The sequence below is a fragment of the Pimephales promelas genome, chromosome 4, assembly GCF_988280905.1.
Source record: "Pimephales promelas chromosome 4, fPimPro1.hap1.1, whole genome shotgun sequence".
In the NCBI taxonomy this organism is placed as follows: domain Eukaryota; kingdom Metazoa; phylum Chordata; class Actinopteri; order Cypriniformes; family Leuciscidae; genus Pimephales; species Pimephales promelas.
In genome coordinates this window covers 32,589,568-32,613,168 of record NC_142772.1, presented here as the reverse complement: position 1 = coordinate 32,613,168, position 23,601 = coordinate 32,589,568, and the positions used below count along the sequence as shown (strand labels likewise).

General features: G+C 37.6%; 3 protein-coding genes across 4 annotated transcripts; 1 reads left to right on the top strand and 2 right to left on the bottom strand.

Moving 5' to 3' along the window:
• Window positions 1–482: 482 nt before the first annotated feature.
• Window positions 483–2,955, top strand: iscub (iron-sulfur cluster assembly enzyme b). The gene is made up of 5 exons (XM_039658899.2): window positions 483–634; window positions 1,034–1,147; window positions 1,682–1,792; window positions 1,945–2,023; window positions 2,186–2,955. Exons 1-5 carry the CDS (start codon window positions 539–541, stop codon window positions 2,278–2,280), a joined length of 495 nt encoding a protein of 164 aa, XP_039514833.2. The 5' UTR covers window positions 483–538; the 3' UTR covers window positions 2,281–2,955.
• A 416-nt stretch (window positions 2,956–3,371) lies between these two features.
• On the bottom strand, window positions 3,372–6,867 carry tmem119b (transmembrane protein 119b). Its single transcript, XM_039658883.2, has 2 exons — window positions 6,710–6,867; window positions 3,372–5,201 (listed from the first exon to the last, which is right to left on the bottom strand). Exons 1-2 carry the CDS (start codon window positions 6,734–6,736, stop codon window positions 4,302–4,304), a joined length of 927 nt encoding a protein of 308 aa, XP_039514817.2. The 5' UTR covers window positions 6,737–6,867; the 3' UTR covers window positions 3,372–4,301.
• Window positions 6,868–9,794: 2,927 nt separating this feature from the next.
• Window positions 9,795–22,075, bottom strand: coro1cb (coronin 1Cb). 2 transcript variants are annotated; one of them, XM_089130284.1, is made up of 12 exons: window positions 20,740–22,075; window positions 19,004–20,092; window positions 14,952–15,151; window positions 14,714–14,836; window positions 14,469–14,598; window positions 14,166–14,347; window positions 13,973–14,092; window positions 13,771–13,875; window positions 13,260–13,405; window positions 12,467–12,524; window positions 11,913–12,155; window positions 9,795–11,827 (listed from the first exon to the last, which is right to left on the bottom strand). In XM_089130284.1, exons 1-12 carry the CDS (start codon window positions 21,827–21,829, stop codon window positions 11,708–11,710), a joined length of 3,606 nt encoding a protein of 1,201 aa, XP_088986410.1. In that variant the 5' UTR covers window positions 21,830–22,075; the 3' UTR covers window positions 9,795–11,707. The 2 variants fall into 2 exon arrangements, with proteins under 2 accessions (XP_088986410.1, XP_039514813.2); XM_039658879.2 differs by lacking the exons at window positions 19,004–20,092; window positions 20,740–22,075 and adding an exon at window positions 17,041–17,202.
• Between the last annotated feature and the right edge of the window lie 1,526 nt (window positions 22,076–23,601).

Below are 23,601 nucleotides of genomic sequence, written 5' to 3'. Positions count from 1 at the left end.
AGTCACAAGTGTTCCACTGAAGTCATTGGTGCAGAGACCAATAGCACATTTCTTTTACGGTCTAGCTACTAACTTACTACAAATCCTCAAATCCTACATAAATATTTTAATATACACAATAAATGCACCACGGAAGCTGCAAAGTTTCAACAAAGGCATTGCATAAAAGTAAAACAAAAAACAAAAAAAACACTGTCTTTCTCTACAAAACTGCAATTTTGAGTTGATCAGTTTCGATTTATTTAAAATTCTTATTATGGTCGTTAATTCACTATATGGGGGTAAACTTTTTAAATGAACGCCTACATATTTATAGCCTATTTAAAACGTATAAACTGTTCAAGTTGAATAAGAACAAGTATGCAATGATAATAATAAAGGTATAGCTTTCTTTTACTGTCTATGAGGTTTAAGCGTTCATTTAAATTCGGGCTCCACTTGTCTCATGTCTCGCGATGGTTGAAAAGTAGCCTACGAGATTCAACGGCGTATAAATCCGCTATTTCAGTTTTCAAGTGCGTCATTATTAATAGATATAATGGCGGCTTTGCTGGCGAAGAAATGTGCGTCTCCGCTATTTCTCAAAACGCTTTCAGCTCCATGTATGACGATGCAATCTGGGTATCACATAAAGGTAAGCTAGTATGATTCATGCCAATCGACTAAGTTACTAACGTTTTTTGCTTTGTTGTAACTGTTAATTCAAGTGGCTTCCTGTGAGCTTGATACATAATGACAGTAATTGGCACTGTATTATCAACACTAAAATAGGACGTCGCATGTTTCGCATGGTTTCGTTTTAATGCTTTAAGTCAGTCTTTGTGTCATATCACATTTGTATAAATGCAAAATGCAAATGACAACTTTTTAATTTAACGGGAAACTTAGTACTAAACTAACTAGTTAAAAAATGTGGGTGCCCTTGGAGATCAGTATGGTCTTTTATTTGTCTTGTACGCACCGACACATGATACTGACTTTGAACTAAATAACTCAATTGTCCCCTCCCCTAAAATGTATTTTTGTTTTAAAGGTTTTGGACCACTATGAGAACCCAAGAAATGTTGGATCTTTGGATAAAAATGCCAAAAATGTGGGCACAGGGTTGGTTGGTGCCCCTGCATGTGGAGATGTGATGAAACTGCAGGTAATCCTCTCTAGCTTCGACTAACTAATGAATGACTGCTTTGTTCATCCTAAATAATACATTTATTCAGTGACTGGGTATGTTTACTACTGTAGGGTTATTGGCTGTCATTTATCATTATTTAAATAGGTGAATCTTGCAGGATTCTTCATCACATGACATGTCTGAAGCCTCGGGTTGGATTGAGGATTTAAACAGGATGAATCTGCACTAAAGAATTATTTCTAAAACGATCAACAGACAATCCAAAATTTAAAACGGTTATACAAACTCGCATAGTCAACAAATAACCAATATGTAAACGCTAAAAGTTATTGATCATGCGATTTTGTTGTTTAATCCAATTTTTATAGCAGTATTTAATTTTTTCTTTTTTTCATTATGATCTAGTTTTTATTTTATTTTTTAAACTATTCATTACAGAGAGAGTCAGTGGTTCATTCCCAAATACTGATGATGGAAACTCATTTCATGCCACCCTGGAGGCACACAGTGGTTATTTATTTTTAAGTGTACTGTTTCTCTCTCACCTAGATTGAGGTGAATGAGGCTGGGAAGATTGTGGATGCCAAGTTCAAAACCTTTGGCTGTGGCTCTGCTATTGCTTCCAGTTCCTTGGCAACTGAGTGGGTGAAAGGCAAATCTGTAAGCCAAAATTGTCACATTTGCTAGTTACAGTTCTTCTTGCTCTGGATTATCCTTTTTTCCAATCTGTATTGTAACAAAGCTTGATTGATTGTAACTGAAAATTGTTGTCCTAAATAGTAGTATCAAACCAACGATCTTCATTTGTACAGGTTGATGAGGCCCTCCAGATAAAAAACACTCAGATTGCTAAGGAGCTTCGTCTTCCACCAGTCAAACTGCACTGCTCAAGTAAGATTTCGGATTCATCTGTGCTTGTACAATATTTTCTAGCATTGTTTTTGGTGTTCAGGTTGACATTAACTGTTAACATTTATATGTATAATGCAAATCTTAATTGTATGTTTAAGAGGATTTTGTTCTATTACTGACCTGGTTCTCTGTGTTTTGCAGTGCTGGCAGAGGATGCCATTAAAGCAGCTTTGGCAGACTATCGTCTGAAACAGGAAGGTAAACCGGGTGAGAAGATCGCCGTGTCCTGCAACTAGGAGCTGCACTTGATCCTCTAAATCAGTGGTTCTCAACTGGTTCTTCACAACCAAATGTTGTTTCTGTTCTGTCTGGGCAGCAGGAAAATAAAACCAAATGCTAGTGTTAAAATGCGTCCCAAAGTTAAATATTGACGTGGAAGAGAATAATGCATTTAATTTCTTCCATTATGCAAATAAATTGATTTTACATATTATTTGGTCTACACAGATTATGATAATTTTAGTTAATCTCAGGGTTTGGCTTTGGGTCACTATTTGATGCCCAATGTAAAGTCTAGGTCTTGAAAAAATACCAGTTGAGAACCACTGCTTTAAATCCTCCTTATGAGTTTAGACCAAAGCTCTCCAACTCTTGCACTGTTTCAAGTCTTTTAAACGCACAATATAAAAGTACTGACCTATAGACTGTTACTATGTCCAAGCCATATTTGTTTAGATATGTTGTTTGATATGTATTAGTGGTTTCACTTGCTAGCTGAATGCGCACAAATCTTGTTCTCTTTTAGTTTGAAGGAATGGAAATGTGATTCTGATGGTAACTTATCCTGCTGGTCTTTTATTCAATGGTCTTTCAAACATTCATTTGTTAAATGAATAAAGCATCTGTAAACATCATTGGATTTAATGCTGCTTACCAATGGGATCAATAAATATGAAGCACATTTAATGTGATGAAGTGATTTTGCTCTTGGTTTCGGCATAGCTATTATATGGCCTGTCCACTTGAAACTGTCATCCATTCTGCCTTAAAAAATAGAAATATTCATAAGTTCCAGAAGAACTCTTCTTCTTTTCTGTGTGGAAAAACAATATCACCATAGGTGGTGCTGTTTTGCCACCATTGAATCAGGTCTAAAATAAGAAAAGAATTTTGTAATAACTTTTATTAATGTAATTTCAGTTTGAGTAAAACTGATGTCATATTTGTTTCATGAACTGTAAGGTGTAGATCTAAAAAACAGTGGTTGTAGTGAGTGAAGTAATGGCATTTATTGACTTCATTCAAACAAAATCTAGACATAGTTTTTTTGTGTGTGTTTTTTTTACCATGAACATTAAAATTAAGAAGTTTGACTCAACTGGTCAAGTCCCATAAAGATCAAGTCAAGTTTATTGATTTATTGAGGATATTGTGCTCTTCATAAAGTACATGTTGAGACTAACTGATCTTTAGACTAAACTGGGACTTTGTGGCATTCAGCAGCTGTGGCTCAATACCGCTCGACCTTGAAAGGAAATATTTAGAGCCAGAGTATGTAAACAATAACCTGGCTCACAGCAAAGCTTTTCTATACTGAGGCTCCTCTCCTTAATTGGAGTAGCAAATGTGCTTGGTTTATTTTTTGGGTGTGTGTGTGTGTGTGTTTGCGGCACATTGCAAAGTTGTGAGACATTAGAAAAGACAGCATTAAATGACATAAAATAGCATTCTTCATGTATAAGCCTTCCCGTCTTTATGAATGTCATCATCACTAATAAAAAAAGAGTAAAGAAAACAAGAATAGTCATCAACACGTCAAATGAAAAGAGATTCACAAGAACTAATGCTTAAAATGCCATTTTTATGGTAAAGTCTTGCCCAAATGGCATCTGTTCATATCATTTACATTTAAGTAAATTGAAATACTAATTTTAAGCAGAGTACATTTATATTTGGTACATCAAAGTAAACACTCACAAACAAAATGTTAAAGTCATACATTTTCCTGAAGAAAATCAGATAATTTGGTTGCACTTTATTTTACAGTACGTGCGCTCATGTGTACTTACCTAAAAAAAGTATTGGGTAATATAAGCTAATTAAATGAGTTAAGGTTGGGGGTAGATTCAGAGTTAGTACCTAGTTATTACCCAGTTATTGCAATTACTATAATAAGTACATAGTATGTACATAGGAACAGGACTGTGAAATAAAGTGCTACCGATTATATCAATAAACCTTCATACTGCATTCTTTAGTTTAACAATGTGTTCGATAAGTACTCTTTTGTCAATATTTATGTCTAAGTGTTTCCAAACTAAAATGCTGTTTTCTCTTCACTGATAAATGGTGAGTCTGAAGTAGCAACTTCCTGTTTGTTCGTGTTCTCTTGTATCTCTGAATTCTCTGGCAGAGATGGATGTTTGCTCTCTTCAGGGGGCCCAGAGTCCGAGGGGTCAGTCTTTTCCATGTCACAAGCAGGGACGCTGTCCTGGGACCTGCTGGGGCTGCTCTTTTCCACAGAATCCTCAATGGCAGACTGATTTGTGGTCTTGTCCTCAAGCAGGCCACAGCCATTCTCTTGACTCTTGTCGCACTGAGGACGTTCCTTGTCATCGGCAGATTTTTGATCTTCTGCCGTTTCATTCTTCTCTTTCCATGGACTCTTGGATGGAGTTCGGAGGTTCTTGGTAGCCAGCATGATGTCCTCCTGGAGCTGCCTGGCTGAATTCACCGGCTCCACAGTGGATCTGGTGTTGGCTTTCTCCGGTACTTCGTTAAAGATGCGCACTCCTCCAGTCTTGTCTCGCTCGTCCACATACATCATGGAGGGGAAAGCGCAAGGGTAGTAGGTGCTGACTTTACGTCGGTGACTCAAGATGGCAGCCGAGCAGAGGATGGTGAGGATGAGCAAAAGTAAAGTGGTAATGACAATTATGGGAAGGTGGTTCTCTTTTAAGAAGTCTACCATCTGATTCAAGAACGATTTGGTATGTTTTTCTCCATATATGGAGGTGGTCTTCACCGATTCATTGAGGAAGGAGGAAATGCTAGGTGTAGGGATCAGGTCTGTGCTCTCAGATTCCCACTGCCCACTGCCCTCCATAGAGTCATTTAAAATGACTGGGGTGCCATTCGCAGAGTGCCTGGTTAGCAGAGTGACGGACAGGCCGATGAGGCATCGGAGAGCTGAGTGGTCCATCCTGTGACTGAATACCTGAGATGGTTAAAAAGGCACTCAATTTTACATTTTTAAACCACGTTTGTTTTTTTTTTAAACATCCCAGCTAGCCGAGAATCTTCTCAGAACTTTGGCTAACATTTGTTATTTTTATCATTTGTTTACAAGGTTCTTGAGTTATGAATGCTATATAGATTGTTTGGTTAAGTAACATTGGCAAAATAATAACTTCTAATTTTCCTTTCACGTTTTTACTGACATTTGTAAACCGAGAGAAAATGCCTTTCATACAAAAAAAAAAAAGAACATTAACTGTGAAGATTCAGAAATAACATTTTCAAAGTACCGTGCTACTGACACTAGTGGGCGAAATGCGAAAATCGTTTGCGAAGCTAACGCGACTTGAGTAGTTTTTTAATTGCATACATTTAACTAACTATTAAGATTATTACTTTTACTTTGAGTGAATATTTCTATAAGTACTTATACTTTTATTTAAGGTTTATTAACAGTTGGCTAGTAATGCACAGATCAAGAACTAACAATAAACAATAATTTGAAAGGATTTATCAATCTTAAATGTTCATTTATAAAAAGTACTATAGTTAATTGTTAATTTGTGTTTCTTCATAATTAGGTGTATTGATTAGGATAAATAATGTTAAATTCTACAACTTAACACTTAATTATATCTATACACTGTAAAAAGTGATCAGTTGACTTCACTTAAAAAGGAGGAAACCTGTTGCCTTAAAATTAAGTTAATAAACTGCATGCAAAATTGGGAGAAAAAAAAAGAAGTAATGTGAACACATAGCTTAATTTTTTTTTAAATTATGCCTGATTTATTTTACATAATAATTTTAAGACAATGGGTTTCCTCACTTTTTTAAGTTAAGTCAACTGATCTCTTTTTACAGTTATTTAGGTATAGTGTATAACTAATATAGTTTCTCAAAACAGCTGGTCAACCAACAAAATAAATGATGACGATTCGTTTCTTTAAACAAAGATCTTTCACCAGAGGTCTCTCTGCTCTGTGCCATCTGTGCTCAAGCTGACGACCATAATCATCACTGGGCATTTGCACAATGGAAATAGTATCAAGCTCATGTGGTGCCTCATTTTCCAACACACACACACACACACACACACACACACACACACACACACACACACACACACACACACACACACACACACACACACACACACACAGCATTAATATTAGTCTATCAGTGCTTTAATGCTAGCTTCAAAGTTCTGCCCACATCTCATTAACTTCCTTTTATGTAAATCTCTATCTTTTAGGGTCAACTTGCAAAAGTCAACAGCAAAAGTGCATTCAGAAACGATTCTATGTCACAGAACCTTTCAAACGGTTAGAGAACAGTTTTAAACTTGGTTTGCCACATCTGGACATGGACCTTTTAAAGCTGTGCATTCCTGTAAGGCAAGTCATCTGTCTATCGTTAGATGGACAGGAATGGCATTACTAAAAATATAAAACAGAGTAAAGTGTTGAAATCTGAATTCATACTTACTTTCAAGTGCTGGAGATGATCTAACATGGAGAAGAACGCTTCTGCTGTTTCCTCCTCTCAAGCTGAATGTCTGTTGTTACAGACTGCACGATGAAGAACAGTTGGATTGGTGAGGGGGGAAGAAACTCTAGTTCTCCCCTCCTCCTCTTTTTTTCTTCTGCTTCTACTCTGTCCCAGAAAGACTGACTGCAGTTCCAGACACACTGTTCTCGTTAAAGGCTGGTTGGGGGGAGAGCTGGGGTTTTTTCCTCCTGCCTGTGCACTGGAGAACTTCAAGCCACCAGATGTACCAGTTTATTTCTAAAGAATATTCTCTAGATTTTTACTTTCATCCATCCATTATCTTGAATCTAAAAACCCTGATTAAACCCATTCTACGAATCATTAAATCATCAAATCTGTTTGAGGGTGAAATACAGACATTGAGAGTCTCTTGTAAAATACTTTGGGTTTGTGTTTGGTCTTCAAACAGAAGCTATCAGATCCCTGAGGAAGAGGTTTATGTTTCCTGTGCTCACGGGACCAGGGGGTAGAGGGCACACGTGCCGTGAGCCACTGCTGGAACAATGGACAGGGTGTTGAGAGCAGAAATATATAGGGCTGCAGTTTGCCCCAAAACCAAAGAATAGCAATATAATGAGCTGAAAATGATGGAAAGGCTAAAGGGTACTGTCTCAGTATTTTAAAAAAATCCCAAAACAATTATAGGAATATTTGTCTGCTATCTTATGGTCCCTTAGACTTAGTTTTCAATATGGCAGCCCTTTGAGGCATAGGACTTTTAATGACTTGTCAAGACCTACAAGATCATGAAAACATCTGCTTTAAGAGCACCTAAGCTATCTTGAGAGAGTTGAGGATGAAGGATGTAGTGTGTCTTTTTCTTGTCATTCTTTCTTTATTTCAATAAACTTTGCTGAGAACAGACTTAGAAAATAGTCTTTACGTGCATTAACAATAAGTGAGAGATAATGTCCTTTTCGGAATCTTGGGATAGGGGTCTTGAATTACCCCAAAGAGGTTTATTTTGCAATAATGATTTTAAAAAAATTACAAATTTGGGGATGAATTGTACCTGCGTATATTATCTTAAATCTATTAATAAAAAAGTCAATGTAAACTATTAGCCTAAAAACAACAAGAACATTGAAAATAATGCAGAAGTTTTTTGAGGTCATTTTCACTTTTTTTCATTATTAGGAATATTAGGAAACATCTGTTTGATTAACGGGACAATAGATCAGAATCAAGTTTTCAACATTTCATGAAAAAAAAAAACAACAACAATAAAGTAAATTAACTTAACCCTAATGGCAACGTCTCACAAGACATAACGTTTTTGTTGTCTTTTTTGGGGCTTTTTTTCCCCCATCAAATCCTTTGATCACTTATGACAGCCTGGTCTGTCTTGAGTATGCTGGTCATGATTTGCTTTCATTTTTTTTGTGATCAATTAGTCAGCCCCAGACATCATGGTCAGCCCGACCTATAACCAAACCAGTGGTGCAGAACATTCAGATTTTGAGATAAGTAAATATATAGGCTATTAAACTTACATTTCTTCTGAAAAAAGAAGAATACTGCTAACATTATTTGCGAAAATTGACTCTTAAGGTGCTAAAGGAGGAAATTAAGCAACATGTTGCTCATGTTGTTATTTAGCACGTTTTGAAATGTATGTCTTCTGAGTCACGTTGCCTGTTTTGGGTATAAACAAGGGAAATCAGTATACTAGCTCTATTTAAAATACACTGCACTATTCAAACACTGTTCAATGTAATTCAAGAATCCTTTTGAATATAGACCTATTGAAAGTATGAAAAAGTTATGGAAGTTTAAACGTACAGTAAATCAAATATAGCCTACTGTACTTATTTATTTATTTATTTATTTATTTATTACTATAATGACTATAAAATCAAAGACATATTTCTAACCAAGTTGTGTTCCAAATTTGAAGCTGATATCATAAAGATTTAAGTTCCCATGAAATTTAGGCATAATACCCAAAATAGCCACCGGGTGACTTACACTGAATAATTGCACGCATTCTGGGAACGTTCTCTTAAACTTAAGGGAAAGTTCTAGGAACGTTCTAGGAATCAAAAACTAACGTTCCCAGAACCTAAATTTGTTTGCTGGGTTAATAAATTATGAAATATGACGATGCCAAAGGGGGAGGAAGCCGATTAAAGAATTTAGAGTACCATTTCTAAAGCAACATCTAATTTCAAAACGGGTTTCACAGGCTGAATCTTAAAGGGTTAGTTTACCCAAAAATGAAAATTCTGTCAGTATTTACTCACCCTCATGTTGTTCCAAACCTCTATGTGTTTATTTGTTCTGGTGTACACAAAGGAAGATATTTGGAAGAATGTTTTAATCAAACAGATCTCATTCCCCATTGACTACCATAGTAGGAAAAAATACATACAATGTCAATGGGGAATGAGATCTCTTTGATTGAAACATTCTTCCAAATATCTTCCTTTGTGTTCAGCAGAACAAATAAACACATAAACACATTTTTGGGTGAACTAACCCTTTAAGTTCCTAAGTTTCATAGGCTATCATTTGTCAACATTAGATCATCATGTGAGGTATTGGATAATTGTTTTAAACTTGCAGTGGCAGTAGTTAACAGATTAATGACTTCGTCCTTTTTTATATCCTAATCGGACAACGTGACTTGTTTAAGTCCAGATTATTAAAAATTACATTAAATTATTTTTTGCTTAGCATTTTCCACTCTTGCTTGTTTTTTTTTTGTTGTTGTAATTTCACTTAATTTTATAACCTTGATATTTATGCGTTTTTACACATTTGAATTGAGTACTCTTTCCATGTAAATAATATATTTTTTTCTGTAGTATTTACCTCACCACAAAATCAGTTCACTGTATTGTAATTATGCATTTAAGGACAGTGTAATAATAGTTAACTACATGTACTTACTACAGGGTTGCATGTAATTATTCATAATTTATAGTTATTCCTACAGATGTGTAACAACAAGTGTGATCCAGGATTCTTGTTTAACATCACTGTAAACAGCCCTACAAACACCAAGAAAATGACCACAAACTTCATGAAGAAATATTAATGAAAGGATTTATTGTAGTGTCAACCTTTTTTATTGTAGGTGAAGTTTGGAATGCATGCACAAGACTGTTTAGGACACAGATAAGTGCTCAGATTCATGGATGATGTCCTCCAGCAGTGGTCAACTGAGGAGGTCTGTCTAAAACCAGAAACACACATAGAGGCACCAATACATTTACAGTACATATACATCAGAAGAGCTCGCAGGTAGCCACTGCCTCGTAAAGCCAAGTTCATGTATCAGAGCATGTGTCAGCCCAATATTCTGAAACATGATGAATAATTCAAAAGTGGGGGCAAACATAGATAATGATAGCAAAAAAAATAGCCATTTGATACTATTTCTGTGGACAAATAAAGTCATGCAAATGGCAAGTATTGAGCATCCAATGTTTCTGACTTAAAAGTGTTTGATTTCCTGAGGTGCAACAGTAATTTCATAATTACTATAAAGTTACAGCGGTAGGTTTTTGATTTATGATGCCTATGCATGATTAATATATTTTGAACAAGTACAGGTTTAAGTTCACATTCATTCTGCAACGTTACCGTTATTGCTTCTGGATAAACTGTAACTGATTGTGTTATATTTTGAAAAACCCTGTTGTTGGATGCTTTATAATCAATTATGATGATCTCACAGCCAGGCAATGGAGGAGAAGACAATGTGCTTAATACTTCAGTGGTCATGATCATCGCAATGAACAGTATATGGACCGATTTTAAAATCCGAAATGTTGAACTTTAATGGTTATGGGCATTTCTTAGGTTTCACTAGAAAAACCCAAACACTACAAGGTAATTGGGCCGATTTTGGGCCCAATTCTCCTCTTCCGACAATCCCAGGTAAAGTCCTGATTATCCGACAGATTATTGACAGATTATCTTATCAGATTTTCCTGTGGTGTGAGGTGCGTTAAGGGTGATTGAATCTGCTCGGGACCACACTGATCTCAAATCGTAAATATCCAAGAAGTATCCAATACGATCAGAAGTTCTGTTGTGTGAGGGGAATCCCAAAGACACACACGCATGCACTCTGTAGATTGTAACTTGGAACGAAATGATACAAAATCAGAAAGCGAGCTGCCGGTGTGGTGAAGAGATGAGTCCCACCATAGAGATGAGTCCCACCTTAGGACCTAAGCAATCCGATTGGTTCAAAGCACATTTTAAGATTTTGCGAGATTTCCAGTGTTCACGGTTGGGATCAGTTTTTTGGGTTTTTTTTTGGTTTTTGTGAATGGAATCGGTTGAAATTATGTTTTTTATCATCATGTTTATGATCATGTGGGCCAGCCTTAAATCATATCCGTATCATCACCAATGATTCGTTTATGAAGTACCAATGGCCTTTACAATCACACGTTACTGCCTTTTCTTCTTATGTCCCACTTTGAATAGTATGACATGTAAATTCATGTTTTTCAATAAGCCACTATCTACAACTGGGAAAAACATATAAAAGTAGAAATAAAAGGAGAGGCGACCATCATCACCTCAAATTTGGCAGCACAACTAAAAAGGAAAGAGAAATACTGATTTGTATATACAACGACACTCTGCAACATACTGGTAAATATCAGAATACTCATGGAAACAATGTTACAATAACTAAAAAAGTAAGAACATTTTTAACAAAATGTAAAACATCAGTTAAAACCAGTGAGCGCTCTTTGCCACAATTATGCTTCTGTTATGCGAATGCTTGGGGGAGACTTGACAAAAAGTAAAAGTCCATCTTGGAATGTTGCTTGAAGTTGTCCATGTGAGAAACACCAAGCGGAATGATCGAGTCAAATTGAGAAATTTTGGCAGTGACTGACCTCCCCTGCCCACCTGAATCTCTCTCTTTCTCTCCTTACTGACGCTATGGCTCAGACCACCACCAGTGTCTTAGATTGCCACTTTAGCCACCTGCTCTTCCAGTTTGGCGATTCTCCTGTCCTGCAGCGTGACCAGATCTCTAAGGGACTTGACTTCTCGCAACAGCTCCTCTAACTTCACTTCATTCTTCTGCGGAGCAGAATAAAAGAAACAGTGTTTTAGCAGCAGTTTTTAGAGGGGAAATACAAACAAGCCAATGAAGCATTACCCTTACTCTGGTTAGCTGAGGAGAGGCAGGTTTCTGAGGAGTTGCTGGCTCCTCCACCTTCTTGGTTGCCTTGTTATCCAGCAGATTTTTCTTGACTACTTTGAGGTCACGGTTCTTGCCCGGGACATAACCATGTTTAAGCGAGATCAGGATTGGTTCGCCATTCTTGCCTTCGAACCACTCCTCAGCCTCTAGCGCCGGGTCTGGACCTGCTGTGTCCGGATAGAGGTCGTCCTGGAAGAGGTCTGACTGCCAAGAACAGAAGAGACAGGAAATACCATAATGAGTATTTTAGAATTTTAGAATGTATTCAAGCTGTTTGTTTTCTCTGAAAACATTTGCTGCTTTAATGTTAAATGAAATCATGTGCCTCCCTTTTCTTCATCAATTAATGACCATTAAATCACACTTTTTAATAAGCTTTGCCAGTAACACTTAACTTAAAACTAAATCAACTGAACATCTTTAAAATTATTTTAATAATGGAGATTTTAGGATTAAAATGAGGAATAACAATATCATACAGAATAACTACATAAACATAATACAGTAAAAAGTACCTTTCTAGGGACGGTCATGATAATTGGCTCACACTTTCTCTCATGAAGTTTATAAAACCTGTGAGAAACAACAGACATGTTATTGGCGCCATTGTGTTATTATTGGTGTTTTATTTATGTTACAAAAGATTTTTTCAATTTTTTTTTTATTATTTATTATTTATTTTTTTAAATAAATATTGTTCTTTTGAACTTTCTTGTAATCAAAAAATCCTGAGAAAACATGTTTCTACAAAACTATTAAGCAGCACAACAATTTTCAACATTGATAATAAGAAATGTTTCTTGAGAAGCAAAACAGTATATTATAATGATTTCTGAAGGGTCATATGACACTGGAGTAATGATGCTGAAAATTCAGCTTTGCCATCACAGGAATAAATTACATATTTAAAAAAAAAAATAAAAAAAAAAATAAAAATCGATATATACACACACACACACACACACACATATAGATACTAAAACTAATGCTCCATACAGTGATAATCAGTTGTCAAATAACATTTCAATGACCTTTATGAGCCACAGCATGATCAGTGCCACACTGCCATCCCATTAGATTTTACAGTCAATGACAGGCTAATGCCTCCCCCTACTGGAGAAGAAAAATGAAACTAGCAGCAAAAAATGAAACTAGCATCAATCAAGTCACACCACTGAGAAACATAATCACAACAATGCTGAAGGTCTTTTTAGTTTCTCTAAAATGTCCAGGTTCTGAAGGTGGCCATCAGCACCTCAAACAATTCAGCCCAACTTAAAATACCTGTCCAGTAAAAACAGCGCATACCTGGCTATCTCGCACTTGTTGACGTCTAGGCCTCTTTTAGGCATGTATCCCATGCCTCTCTGAGGTTCCTTGCTGGAAAACGTGTTGAGGTAGTGCACATACGGTGCCTCGTCTGTGATCTCAAAATAACGGATACTGCTGTCACCCTGGACCAGAAAACAAGCTTACAGTTTTGCAGATTTCTCCACAATGTCCTTTTCACAATTTTTATCTTATTAAAAATATATATTATACACACACACACACACTAATAAAATTATTATGACATCCCAGTATTGATGTTAAGCTAGTGATTCACAACTAGGGGGCCTCTGCTAACTTCTAGTGGGGCCCCAAATTATTTAAATTTAGTTAACATAATCCTAATTAAAATTCAAAATAAAGATGTCTAAGATTAAACTGACATAATGGTATTACATACAAAAACTGTCAGAGGTACATATCAGCTCAAATAGGAGAGACTATGACTTATTGTTCTTGCACTTCTTGGGTTACATAAAAACGTGCTCACCTTTCCACACAGGTAGACCACATTAGTGTCAGGGTCATAAAAGGGAAGCAACACCCCATTGCTGGTGTCCATTTCGTGCACTGATATTGGCTCTTCCATGTTTTTCTTAAAAAGCATATCAAAATATTTCATTATAGTGCATAAAAAAAATAAAAAATCAAGCTTTTTCTAAAACAGAGAAAATCCATTTGTTTGGGCTTACTGGATTCCATAAGGCCAGCTGCCGCTCACTCATACGACTGAAGCCGGTGGTGAAGATGTTTCCATCAGCCAGGAAGATGGCCCTCATGGGCCGGGCACCCTCATGGGCCTTATCCTTCTCCTGTGATCATCAATGCCAGTAAGACACTCAGAACTGTGAAATCAAAGAGTCCTTTTGTGATGTTTTCACTTACCGCAGTGATCTTGCCCTTGCGTGGATCGATAACGCGCACTTTCTTATCCTTGCATGCGGTACAAATGAGGCTGCCGTTGCGACTCCAGCACACGCTGAAGATCACGTCAGGATGCATGTCCTCCAGGTTGATCAGAGCTTCTCCTGTGCCCACGTTCCAAACGATGATGAGATTATCGCATCCTGAAAGAGGAGAGATGGCAGTTTGTTTTTTATCATTCAGTCACACATTTGAACAGATTGATCCTCAAGATGATAAACGCAAAGGTTTTTATGTAGCGCACTTGCTTTTCAAATTTCTTACCCGCACTTAGCAGAACATTGCGAGCTGTTGGATGCCACGTCACAATGCCCACCCTTTTGGAGTGACCCTCCAACACCACGGCTGGCTCAGAAAGAGGTGAGGCGAGGCCGTTCTCAGGGATTTGCCACACCTATGTAACAAAAATGGGGATATTTGAATAATAATAATTACTCTTTTTTTAACTTTTTATTTTGGATTCTGAGCATGGTTTCTATGAGAGGATGTAGCGAAGGAGCTGGGAGTACCATTACTGTACAATCTTCAGAGCCGCTGGCAATGACGTGATCATTGTTTGGGCACCAGTCGATGTCCAGCACAGGGCCCGTGTGACCACAAACAGTGGGGTAGGCCTTGTCAATACGACCTGTCTGCAAAACACAAAGCCGGGGCAGAGAGCATGAATTTATGTCTCATCTTGGATAATTCTGAACAACTATGATTGGAAAAATGGCGACATTTACTTCATATGCAGGTATGGCTTACCTTTTGCAGAGGTAGAACAAGGAAAGCTCCACCCCCACTAGCCTCTACAATAATAGCAACAAATTTGGGGTTTACTGCACAGAAGGCACTGTCCCAGGTAACCCGCGAAACCCTAATGTCATCATAGCACTGGTCATTCTTCACCGCCTGACCAAACACATGACGGAATTTACTCTGTCGTACCACTCGTCTGATCATTTCTGAAAATACAAGACAAATGTTTTGTTATTACTTGTCATAATGATTTTTTTAGATTTAAAATAACACTTCTAGCAATTCAATATTTACCTGACAAACCTGACAGTTTATATTTTGCAGTACAGTCCTAATGACATAAATGTTCAATGTTGTTTTTCAGATATAATACTGACAGTGTATCATATTAGAGTAAGATGAGCAGTCAGCTAGAGAGCACTGGGAAATGGTTTTCCATTTCACTCTGTATAAGCTATTCAAAATGCAGTTTGTGTGTGTGAATTTCATTGAGCCTCTGTGTAGATACTTGTTTTGAGAATCCCATGCTCTGATGACAGTTTGTTTAAATTATTGAATCTATATATATATGTTCTAAGTCAAAAATGGGTTTTGTTCAAAATAACTTTGACACTTCAAACATTCAATATATATATACAGTATATATATATATATATATATATATATATATATATATATATATACATCCTATGTTTAATTAAGTTGGAATAAATTGGTAAATATAATGGGTTGTTAGCACAATTATCTATTTCATTTTTTCTCAAACAAAATAATTTATTTCCTTCCTTTAATTTACATGTAATCCAATGAAGCACATATTTAGCTTACTTGACAAAATTGTTTTATAGTGTCTGAAAGTGCACGCATCAAACTATAAAAGTAAAAAAACAACTTTCTTGAACAAATATAAATTTGTAGTTTATTTATCATGCCGGATAAAATATGCAATTCAACATAATCTAATGAAACCTAATAAAATCCCAATGAGCTGCCAAAATAGACATTTCTTATGATGCTACACACACCAAAGATACTAAAAATGGATGCACACATCAATGATTCCCAAAATATATGTCTAGTTGCAGATTTTTAAACAGAGTTTATTCCTGACCAGTGTTAAAGAGTATAACATATATAGCCAGGCCTACTAATTGATATTCATAATTAAACATTAACAATCAATAGTTATATGAGTCGTTTTTATTAATGCATTATGTGCATTATCTGAAGCACTTGCTGGGATGAGCCTGATTTGTGACGATGCCTTTCTAAATAATAGCAACTATCATTAATAACAATGTTAATAAATTAAGATGACTCCAAACAGCTGTGAATAAAGAAGAGAATAAAATGTGGTCATCACAATAAAACCATGGATATGCTTTTGGAAATAGGTCAGATGTATGGCGGTGTGAGTGTTTGCTTTCTAATGGCCGAGCTGCGTTATTGATGATGATGGTGATGATGATGCTGCTGCTGCTGATGATGATGAGCATACCGGCGGAAAAAAAAAACACATTAAATGTCAACTAAATGATCAATTAAGAAAAAGAGTGTGAGATAAATCATTTGGATACGAAAAAGAAGATATTCGCATGTAGTGCAAGAGAGTGAGAATGGAAAGAAATGGATAGATCATAGATGGGCAGGCTTCTGCTGGTGTGAGAAAATGAAACCTAATCGCTAACCGAACAAATGAATAAAAAAAGCCAAACAAGGACGAATACTGCAGCTTGTTTTGAGCCGAGCATGTTTTATTTTATATGCGCTGGCGAAATGCGACGTGCCGCTTTGGAGTGGAGGCGTGCTATCAACCCGGCACAGGTCATGATGGTCAACTTTCAATTAATATCTCCCTATTTCTGCTTATCTAGCCATATGCATGATCATCAAAGGCTGGATGTAGTCTCACATTGCCGCTAAATGCAGCAAATGCACATGCACGAGCGCAAGTTTTTTTTCCGGTAAGGTACGAGCTGTTTCCAGAGCTTGTTTTAAATCAGTGATGCTTGCTAAAATCGAGCTAGCATTCCAGTAGAGGCTAGTGCAACACTGACCTGCCTTGCATTTATATGACCAAACGCAAAACGCTTACCTTTATCAGTACTAGGTCTCTCAGGGCGTCAAATTCAAAACATTAATTTATTTTCTCACAGATTCTGTTTGTGCTGGTGACTGTCTCAGTGAATTGCGGCTAGCCACAATAGCTTCCCTCCTCTCCTTTATTCTGAATGAACGGGAGAAAACGCCCTTGTTCTCCTCTCCCCTCCCCTCCTCCTCATGTCCTCCTACATGGACATCAATTATATGTGTGTGAATGAGAGGTGTACAAATTGTACCGTACTGGCCGACAGGTCACTGCGGTTTAAATGGTAAGGACTTAGGCTATATGTGGAAAAATATTTGAGCATCTCTCCTTTGCAAACACTACATTCATTGATTCCAAGCTTTACCATTGTGTATTTAAACACGTTGCTAAAAACGGAGCTAATAATGTTACATGAGAGGTAATTATGTTAAGAGTGAAAAAGGATGAAGTCATACTCATGTTGGATTAGATTACAAAGTGCAGTGTGCCCTAAAATCTCATTTGGAATCTTATTTTTCTGTTTCAGTGTAGAGCTTGTCAAACTTTGTGATATCAAAAACCAAATATATATAGTTTAAAGGTCCCCTGGCATGTCCCCTCTTTCTTGCATATAAAAATATTGTCATTTGAGCATTTGTCATTTGAGCATTTATTTCCAGAAAATGACAACTGGTCAAAATAACAAAAAAAGATGCCATGTTTTCAGACCTTGAATAAGTTTATATTCATTTTTAAACAACACAATACTAATGTTTTAACTTAGAAAGATTTCAGAAATCAGTATTTGGTGGAATAACCCTGATTTCCAATCACAGCTTTATGCGTCTTGGCATGCTCCCTTCTGTCACATTACTGATTGGCGGCTTTATGCCACTCCTGGCGAAAAAAAAACAAGCAGCTTGGCTTTATTTAATGGCTGGTGACCTTCCATCTTCCTCTTTGATCACATCCCAAAGTTTTCAATGGGGTTCAGGTCTGGAGATTGGGCTGGCCACGACAGGGTCTTGATCTGGTGGTCCTTTGTACACCTTGACCACACTTGGCTGTGTGGATTGGAGCATTGTAGAACAATGTCAGAGCAGAACAAAGCAACTCCAGCCACGTACTATTGTCCCATGCGTCCTTCGGAAAGACGTATCTCCCCAATAGCCTTACTGAACAACCACCAGATCATCACCAGTCCTCCACCAAATTACACAGTGGGTGTGAGAGACTATGAGTTGTAGGCATGTCCTGGGCCTCTAACCATTAGAGGACCAGCTGAAAACTGGACTTATCAGAGAAGATCAGAATTTTTAAGGTAAAAAACCATGTACACGGTTATCCTGGAAGAAAACATGCTTCCTTCAGCTCTAAAAATGTCCCCAACTCAAAGGATTGGTTTATCTTACAGGACAATGGTCCAATACGCACAGCCTGGTGAATCAAGGTGTGGATGGAAGACCACTAGATCAAGTCCCTGTTGGCCAGCCTAATCTCCAGACCCCCATTGAAAACCTCTGGAATGTGATCAAGAGGAAGATTGATGGTCACCAGCTGTAAGAGCTATTGATAATATGATGAAACATATTATTATTAATAATATTAATTTAAAAACTGAAAATAAAATTCTAAACAACATCAGTGTAACTGTGTATAGTTTTCTCATTGACTGGTTATGTTGTTTGAAAGAATCATTGTTATGGTCTCACCCTTTTGTAGAAGTGCATTTAATGGGTTGTTGTTAGTCTTATGTTAGATCATACAATTGGTGTAACTGTGATGCTACAGGTACTTTAATAAATGGTATCATTTGTATGTTCATCTACTGTTGTGTTTATATATAATATATATGCTATAATAAAGCTCATCTGACAGACATTGTGGATAACTGCATGTCTTACCTAAAACTGAAATTTGATAAGACTCTTTATAGCCCTGTTAGCTGTATTAAAACTGGGAATGCAGTTAGCATGAAAACCTGTCTTACCTTTCTTTGGCGAGGATCTTCTTTCCATTTTATGTGAAGATGTTTGTACATGAAAGGCTGTCTTCATTTGCAATACTTTTTGAGTCTGGCTTCCCATGCCCATTTCTGACCTGGCTTCCATTATGTTTGTCCTGCTGTGATGTACATCTTTCTTCTGGATTGTGTTGTTGTCTCTGATGAGTTCGGAGACAGGTCTGTATCTGGACACTTCGTTTTCTTCTGAAGCAGAAGAATCACTGCTTGGAATTCTACAGGCGGCCTTAGGATATCTGGTTGGGACTGCAGTGGGTTTAGAGTCTTCTTCATTCTCATTGTCCATCATGTAGCTTTCAGAGTCACGTCTATCATATTTTAAAGGATGTTCCATATTTTCCAAAACTGAGTCTTTGCTTGCTTGTATCTTTTCCGTGTCTGTTTTAGCAAATGGATTTTGAGGCTTCTTTGGTACAGGTGGCGGTGGGCCCTTTATTTTTGCTCTTTTTTTTAATAAGGGTCTCAGCTGAGACATATCCATTTCATTTAGTTCTCTATCATCGACAGTTTCTATCAAGTCAGGTGCAACAATTTCAACGTGTGGGGCTAAATAATATCTTGGAATATCAGCAGCCTCAGGCTCTATGGACATGCACATGTAGGATGGGGGCTCAACATAATAAGGCAGCATATCAAGACATGATGCATGTGCATTAAAATCCTGCAGTGCCTCCTGCCTTCTGCCCATTTTGATATTTTTCAGCAGCAGGTCCAAATATTTGCTCGGCTCGTCTATTGAATGAGAAGCAGATTTCTTGTGGCCAACAGCTTTTTTAAAGGGATTCTTTGGTTTCTTTGGAACAGGTGGTGGTGGTCCTTTGATTTTGGGCTTATTCTCTGTCTGAGCGTCTGTGGGTAAGACATCAGGGATCATGCTCTGTATTTCAGTGTTAGGAACATACATATGAGAGATGTCAGATGACTTCCTCGCCTCCTGATCAGGAAATGTATGAATCCGAAGTGGTGGTGTGATCACAGCCGTGAAATAGAGAGGCTCTTTTTCCCGTTTCAAAGAAGCCATCTGTGTGACTCTTGCGGCATCACCACCATCAAAATCTGAGTGAGAAAAAGAGTTTAAAATGTCAACAAAAATTTGATCTAAACATTTACTGCTGGAAAACTTCTTGTTGACCCCTGTTTCTGAAGCATCCAGCCTATAGATCTTTGGATCGCAGAATCTTTTGCTCAGATGCACTTCTTGATTTTTTACCTTTTTCTCCTGATAATTAAACAAATAAAGGTGAAGTATTGTGCCTTCCATTACAATGACTATCACAATCTTTCCTGCTTTCTATGGAATTTGACTGAACAGATTTTTGATGATCAGATTTACTGTCTCTTTTCACACATGGTGCATCTGCTCCCCACACTCCCTTTTTGGCTGGGTGAGGCGCATTGCTAACAAGGACTTTTTTAGCACTGGATTCAGTTAAACTCTCAGATGACACGACTGCTGAGTGCTTTTCCATGACAGTGAATGCCCCTTTGTCATCATTTCTCTTCGGAGTGTGAAACAAAGTAATGCTTTGGCTCAAATCGGAATAGAATGTGCTTAATGACTTTTGTTCAGAGTCCTCCTCAATCCTTAACTGAGTTTGCATTTGTGGGTTCAGTAACAATCTTAGAGTTAGAGTTGAATTTTTTCATTCTAGATTTTAATAAACAAAGTTAATCGAAGGGAGTATGCAAGATTTTGTCCTTACCTTCATTTTCACCCCATGCAGGATCTACAGTCTCTTCTTTCCCCCAAAATGGTGTATGGAAAGATGCATTTCTTTTGTCTTTTCTGAAGTTTTCTTTGGGTGTTACTGCAAAATGTGTCTGTGAGGCATCATAAGGTATTCCTTTTAAAATACATGTTGACATATCTGGACTGATATTTTTGTCCTCCTGTAAATTATCCTGCTTATTTGCATTCTGGAGCCACGGGCGACTTGAATGTGATTGGCGGATTGGCGGACACATAGTCACATATGTCTCCAGACATAAAGAATCAGCTTTGTCCAAATCCTCAAATCTGTCTGGATCAGGACTTTCTTTGTGTTGAACATTTCCAGCACTTTCTTTGCAAACTTTTTCACAACCTTTACTAATTTTAGCACTACTTAGTGTCTGAACTTTCTCTTTATCTTTACCCTTTGAAACTCGAAACTCCTGGAATGGCTGTCTTTCAAGTAAATGAGCATTTTCTGATTCCAAAGAGAATTTCTTCTTTATTTCAACGTTACCACCCATCTTTGTCATTGCCTTTGTGTCTAACGTCGCATTGTGTCTGTCCACCAACGTTTGTGTCTCATTCTTCTCTATGCTCACGGCATCATCTGTTGAGTCCCCCTGACAAGAACTTTCTAACATGTTTGGAGTATCCGTGACGTGAGTTTTGTTAGTCATTCCTTCTGTTTTGTCAGGTTGTTGCTGGTCCACAGCAGTAGATATATCTGTGGCGGTTGCGTCGCTCGTGACTGTTTTGAATTCTGAGGCACATGGACCTCCTGCCAGGCTCAGTTGAGGATTTGGTGTCCTGGCATTCTGTGAAAGATCCGTGTCATAACTCTGACTGATCTTTTTTCCTCCCTGGTCGAAAGAGGGCACAGTGTTGTTGTCATCAGGTCTTGTTGGTTCCTGAGGACAAGGCTCTAGTATGGAGGTGTCCAAGTCAAAAAAATTCTGGTCTGTTTCTTCTGGGTTGTTGGAATGTGCTTCCTCCTCACTGTGGTTTAGGATCTCATAGTCACTAACAGCATTGGTCAGGACGTCTTCTCTTCCTAGCTCCTTGACCGGTTTCTGTCCCATCACCCCTGTGAAGAACACATATCACCACCCATGAGTTTATGAACAGACCGTATATCTTTATCTATAATGAGCCCCCTCCCATCTCAAGCTCTCTCTTGTTCCTCTCACATCACTTCTTTCAGGAATGTTGCAATGCCTAAAATTAAATGGCTCTCAATGGGGCCACTGAGTCAGAGAACCAAAATGGCAACTGGCAGAGTAGATTAGTTACCAGGTGCGAAGGTCACATTAGACATGAAAGGGGAAAACCCATGTACTCCAAACATATCCCATGGCTCTTGACAACAAAACTACTGTTTCCATTTAAGTTGTGAGTTTAGTTTATTTATTTGAATGCATAACCATTAAAATGAATTACAAGTAAATGTGTGTGTGTGTGTGTGTGTATATATAGTGAAATTAATTATTACTTTCTCAAAATGACCTTCTGAAACTTTTATTGCCCTTCTTGAGTGGTTTGAGTGTAAGAAGTAAGCCATAATGCTCACTGTAGGGTCACAATGTGTCTCATAGGAAAAATAGTCTAAAGACTTTTAAATATATGGTTTGTCCTATGCCCTCAGACTTCAAGAAAGCACCATGTTTTACTTAAAAATGATGTCATGCTACAGCATAAGTAAGTATATTTGTCATTAGCATATTTTGCGGTACACAACACAGCTTATGTATGTGGATTTGTCTATATAAACATGAATAAATATGGCTCTACATTATCAGGAAATGTCATCTCATTTTTGTCTCTCAGCATGATGGGATATTTTAAGGGTCCAGCGCTCTGTGTTGACTCTGTCTGAGAATGTCAGCTGTAGAGGTAAATGCTCAACTGGCTGTGCTGCTGAATGAATGGCAAAATTATATTATGGTTGTGTCATTGCTCAGGCACTGCGCGGGTTATTTTGAGGTTGATGGCCTCAGCTTGCAATAGCCCAAGCAGATGGGAAGGGCCATCCATAAAACCAGACTCTTTTCGTTTAGCTTCATTGCCCTACCCAAAACAGTATGTGAATGAATTTACAGGTTGAGCACAATGTTTAATGCTCAAGTAATGTCAACACACACATGCAATAAAAAATGCAAGAGAAAAAAATATTATTTTTTAGTTGTGTTGGATAAAACTTGTTTCATGTTTCATGTTGTAACAATTATATTTACTTAGGTGTTCTATGTTTCATTGTGTTTTGGTTCTGTTTTTTATGTTTGACCTAGTTTCCCAGTGTGTTTGATTTATAATCCCCTTCACCTGTTGCCTCATTAATTATCTCATGAGCTCTTTTGTCTGCTCTGTATATTTTAGCCCTCAGTTCAAGTTAGTTCTCTGTCCTCTTTTGTTAGCGATAAAATGAGTTCCCATATGAGAGGTTCTCTCGTACTGTGTAATATCTTATGCAGCATAAGATATTACGCAGTACCAATCTCACTCTGCCAGCCACCACCCCTCTCCACGTGGGCCCCACCCAAAGATTGAGATAAAGCCTGAGGCCATATAGTCTTCCTAGCCCTCCAAGGAAAACGACAGTGTTTAGCCTCGCCGCGGCCAGACTTCCACCAAAGCTTTTCGCTCATTCAGTTCCAGAAAATTCGACTGTTCCAGTGTATTCTGCAGTAAGCAAATCGGTAGAACAGCCCACTTGCCTGCATAAACGGCAAACGCCGTTTTTACGGCGACCCAGATGAATCACATAAAGAGTGTAATTTCTGCTCCTCCGGCCACGGCCGATGATGTTATGAGTGTAATAAAATTGCCCACAGCCCAGTGTTCATTTCTACACACA